General features: G+C 36.6%; 1 protein-coding gene and 1 long non-coding RNA gene across 4 annotated transcripts in view; both read right to left on the bottom strand.

Moving 5' to 3' along the window:
- LOC107836010 (uncharacterized) overlaps positions 1-2,012 on the bottom strand; it is a 6,193-nt gene extending 4,181 nt beyond the window's left edge. For both annotated transcript variants that reach the window (XR_001661858.1, XR_001661859.1), the window contains exons 1-3: positions 1,736-2,012; positions 1,574-1,636; positions 1,093-1,235 (exon numbers count right to left, since the gene is read on the bottom strand). This is a non-coding gene — a long non-coding RNA (uncharacterized LOC107836010). The remainder of the gene's footprint in view (positions 1-1,092; positions 1,236-1,573; positions 1,637-1,735) is intronic.
- Positions 2,013-4,116: 2,104 nt separating this feature from the next.
- The window catches only part of LOC103136832 (uncharacterized), a 2,796-nt gene continuing 1,912 nt past the window's right edge, over positions 4,117-5,000 (bottom strand). For both annotated transcript variants that reach the window (XM_016670571.1, XM_016670572.1), the window contains 2 exons: positions 4,578-4,639; positions 4,117-4,494 (listed from right to left, as the gene is read on the bottom strand). In XM_016670571.1, the coding sequence (XP_016526057.1) occupies positions 4,372-4,494; positions 4,578-4,639 (185 nt within the window). In that variant the 3' untranslated portion in view covers positions 4,117-4,371. The remainder of the gene's footprint in view (positions 4,495-4,577; positions 4,640-5,000) is intronic.

Raw genomic sequence — 5,000 nt, 5'->3', positions numbered from 1 at the left:
TTTCCTAAATTTAGGTTAAGAACCTTTTTCTAAAAAGGACTCCTGCTCACCATCTACCAACAAACCGGAACAAACAAGTTGCACGTTATTCTTGGATGCGCTTGTAGGACTGGATTTAAAATAGCGTGAATGTTAAAGGCATGATAATAACACATAGTTAGCTAAAGTCAGCTATGTCATTGTAGCAAAAGTAAATGATACCATTTTTTTAAGCAACTTCAAATGTTGAACAAGTTGGAAGTTGCTCCATCGTTGTCTGTAATTCTCTTCTTCCATATTTTTCATGTTGGACTTCGCTTTTTGTTGAGTTCTTCATAGTTTCTTCGTATCCAAAAAGAAATTACTATTGGAGCATATTTGCTTTGAGCTTTTTTATTTTTAAATCTGGTTAATTTGATTGGCTGCACTTACATATTCAGAGTATGGAAAAACAGTGAGATGGTCTGAGTTTGCTAGAATGATTGAAACGAATTAATAGTGCACAATTTTTAAATATGTTTTTTAAATATGTTTTAAACTTAAGACTTGGGATAAAATGCCAAATATTTTCAAGTAAAAAGGCTCGAGTCTAACTCCAGTCAAGTCGTGTTGTGCAGAATCAGGTTGTGTGGGTGTAACACAGTAGAGAAGAGTTTTATATATTTTAGATCAATGGGCCAGTAGGTTCAGCTATCAGAGCTCAGTGGCGTGTTTAAATGACACACAAAGGCAGTTGGATAAATTTAAAGAACAAGTTGTACAAGACACACATTTATGAAAATAAATTACACACAATAAAATACATAAAGTAATAGTAATGTTGGCCAAGTGCTAATTCTCAGTTTTAAATCTGTTGAGTGCACACTGGTAATCGGCATTCTAAACCATGATAGACAACAGATTAATCAATTTCAGTTCCAATTCAGGTTTGACTCAACACCATTCACATGAGGACAATTTCCTACACAGCAGTTTGTTATAATGTCCCAAATAAAAACTTGTCCAAAAGGTAATGTCCAGAATTCCAGGATGAAACAATAAAAGTGAAAAATGTCAGTCAGTGGTCTCATGCATAACCAACTGTGTGTGAATATGTGAGTGATACAGGCCTACCAAACCGCAGGGTGCAGCAGGACTCCAAATGGAAAAGAAGGAATCAAGTTCCTTCTCCAAGTCCAGGTGGGAAGGCTCGGCATCAAATTCACAGGAGGAATCCACCTCAGGAACAATCCAGCATAGGAAAAAAAAACCCTGACCTGTCAACATACAGGACCAGCAAAATGATAGAATTTTTATTAAGCCGTTCTAGATTTAATCCTTAAATCATGTTTCTGTAGACATCATATTTGACATCATTTTGTTATCAAACTGCTCAAATTTGCAATAAAACAATTATCTTTTACCTAATGCAGTATTTCACGGCATTACCAACTCACTTATTTGTAAATTGCAAAATCATTTTTTAAACACAATATTAAATGTTATATTTTAACCAAAAGCAGTAAAAGTAGCCTTTTTCAAATAAAGGCTACTATTCAACAACAATGTGATAAACAGAACAAAAACCTGAATGAAAGGGACAGAATATGCTCACCGATCTCAATGCCACACGTTTGGGACAACAATATGGTGGCTCTCAGTCTGGACATGTGGGGCACTAGATAATGTAACAAGGCATATTTTTCATGCTTTAACCTCAATGATATGAACTTTAATCGTGAATAAAGTAAAAAATATACTATATTTTAGACTGTACCTTCATCTTAACGGAGAACGAGATGAACTTTCAGGAAACCAATAGCCAATAAGCGCCGACAAGGCTAACGAGGTAGCTCTAACAGTGCTCGGCAGAAAAACTGAAGTTCAGTCTTTTTTACTCACTTTCACTAATTCCAGCTTAAGCTGGATGATAAACAGTAATTATATTTGCAAAAGGGTTCGTTTCAACTTAGTATCTAGTATTTTTTCCGACTTAAACAACACAGACTCACCCTGCACAGCTTAGCAGTCTTTTCCTCATGTAGGAACTCTCCCGCACACACAAACACGCTGCAAACACGGGGAAGAAGGGCGGGATCTACAGCGGCAGTCTGCATTCTGATTGGTTGATACACACTTAATCTCTGTTTCTTAAAGAGGTATCCCCATTTTATGTGGGTGAAAGATGGTTGGCTGCAATGGGCTCTTTGCACCTCAGCTTCCGCGTTCGGGGTAAAGCGGCTCGATTGTTTCCGATCCAATACAAATATCATTTACATTAGGTGCTTGCAGGGCTTGGCCAAGGTTTGTACATCGATCCGAAGCCCCAACAAGTCAGCTGGAGAAAGGTTTTAAGATGTTCGCCTCGTTATACATTTAGTGATACGAAGGTGAGTTTTACTTAAACTTTGTGGCTAACATTAACGTTAGCTTATGCTAGTAGGCAATATTCTCGGACATTGTTCTTGTAAAATGTGCTATTTAAGTATCTAAACATTCTAACGGACAATGTATTTATCTTATTTTCAAGTATATTATGTGTGTTTATTGTCGTTAGTGTCACAGACTAACGGGGAGGTTACGGTTCAGACTTTTTACTTCCGAAGCCTGACGGAGCTCAACAAGCCTCATAGCTTGACAGTAGCGCAGCTCTGGTGTCAGAGATCTGGTTCAGCTGTTCAGGTTCAAAGTTGCTGCTTTTAGAAAAATATGACCGTGTTGCTTCATGTCTCCGTGTTATTTCATTTTATTACCTTTGCATGTTTCTTGTGAAGAGCTCAGATAGGACGGTGTTTACAGCAGTATGTACAGGCGGATCAGTTGCTCGGCTGTCTGGCTCTGGTCTGCTCTCTCGTTCCCATAAACTCTTTCAGGCTGAATATAGAAGTGATTCCATGGAAATAACTCAGGGAGGCTCCTTTATTTACCATCCGTATCCCCGGTAGTTTTAGGCTGATCCGGAGTGAAGTGAAGGCTGCAAACTTTGCTGTGCAGCGTTAGCTGGTAGCGACAGATATTTACAAGCCATCTTCTTAATTCAGGATCGCTTGGAAATTAACGAAAACTTAAAAGTTATTAGGAAGACAACAATGTTAATAGTATTGTTTCTTTGCATCTGAAATACGACTTAGTCTTTTCTACCAGTCATGGTAACTCAAAGCGGAAAAAAGTGAGCCGCATTAGCTCCTGGAGATGTGACGTCAACGCCTTAGGTGCAAAGAGCCCATGTGGACTGGTACACTTGCCCCACTATTTTTTGTCTGAAGAAATTAGCCAAATATCCAGCCAGCTTGTATGAAAACCTTGTGGAAGGATAAACACAATGCTCACCCCAAGTCATACAGTTTAATGCCAAGTACTAAGGACATAAACTTTGCTCACTCTTTATTCTGGCCTTTACCAAATCATGTTGGTAACCCTAACTGGCCTGAAACGGGGTAAAAGTTGTGTATCTATGAAAAAAAATCTATGTCTCGACTTGGTTGAAATAAACTACGTGGTTCAAATGCATATGTGTATGCAAGAGGACCATAGGCCACTCCAAAAGCAGGAAGCACAAATAATTGTGGGTAAATACAATCGAAGCAAAGACTCACATGTCTAACGCTAGGGGGAGAAAATGGCTTGTGGTCTTTTGTCAAAGACAAAAGAGAAATCTTACAACGGCTATAATCTAACAAAGCTCCATTTTTCTTTATATTTTGTGAGGTAAAAAGTTGTAGTCATTGTTGTAACAGACCCTTTAAATACTTGAATGTACTTCTGCATTACTGCACATTTTTGTTTAATGTAATCTACTATTACTTATGTTAAAATATGTCCTGGAAAAAAAAGTAAGTCAAAAGTAACTCATCCTTTATTATGAAACCAGAAAATAAGTTGTGGGTCACTGCTTAAAAAATGGAAGCAACACACTCACAAAAAAATATCAATACATACATACATAGTCATAATAATTATAAATGTTTATGATTACCACATACCAAGCTTACTTATATAGCAAATCTACAAACAACAATAGCTGACCAAGGTGATTTACACTGTAAGAAATAAAAAAAATAAGCAAAATAATCTATATAAATGTCTCAAAAGTTTTTGTGCACAGAGATGTGCTGCTTAAGTAGAATAGCAAGCCACAAAAATGTCAAAAAATGAGCAGATGTTTAAAGTTATCAACGGTTTGTGCATCTCTAATTTTCAAAGGCATCTTATGGGTCACAACAGAAAACACTCAGTCGCCTCTGTTTTTCACTCTAATTCTGGGATTGCCTATAAGCAGTTGACCAGTGGATAGAAGAGCTCTGTCTGGATTATGAGAGTGAAGCGGAAAGAAACAGCCACTAAATGAAAACTGCGCCTTTTTTTTACACTTTCTGACAGTGGTTTTATTTGTTCCCTCACAGACTTTCCTATTCAGACTTTAACTTGTGCATATACATCTTCCTCAGTATTCAACTGCTTCTTCTTCGTCCCTCGTGTGCTTTTTCTTCCAGAGAATTGCAAAGCAGCATAGTCCAGATTCTCGTTATCGTTGTCCTTTACAGAAAACAAATAGATCAATAAATAGTCACATTGCTACATAAATGTGTTGGAAATGATTTAAATTAATCTTTACTTACAGTGTATTCTCCTGGTTCAGTCATGTTATCATGCGTGGCTGGTGAAGAGGTGCTTCCTGTCCCTAAATATAAAGGCAATCAGAAATATGTTGCATTCAAACACAGAAGATATACTGAATTTTGAACTTGAAATAAAAAAGTAAAAGTAAAACTGTTTGAAAAAGTGTAAGAAAAATAATTCTTAAATCTAGTGATATTTTATATTTTCTCCAGAGTATGTTAAAGAGTTTTAAACAGATGAACGAGATATTAAACTAGAGGCTTTAGTAATGTTATATATTGGTTTATTTTTTTTTTTCTTAACTAGTCAGGTACCACATTGCAAACCATATTTACCTGTTTACACACTTTGGTAAAAAATTTTTCAGAGTATAATGCACCATTAATTGGTGCATTATACTACAAGAGGTTCAGGAACCTCTT

The sequence above is a fragment of the Poecilia formosa genome, unplaced genomic scaffold (assembly GCF_000485575.1).
Source record: "Poecilia formosa unplaced genomic scaffold, Poecilia_formosa-5.1.2 Scaffold35, whole genome shotgun sequence".
Lineage (NCBI taxonomy): Eukaryota > Metazoa > Chordata > Actinopteri > Cyprinodontiformes > Poeciliidae > Poecilia > Poecilia formosa.
Note: the sequence above shows the minus strand (reverse complement) of the source record. Positions and strands in the feature narration are given on the sequence as shown.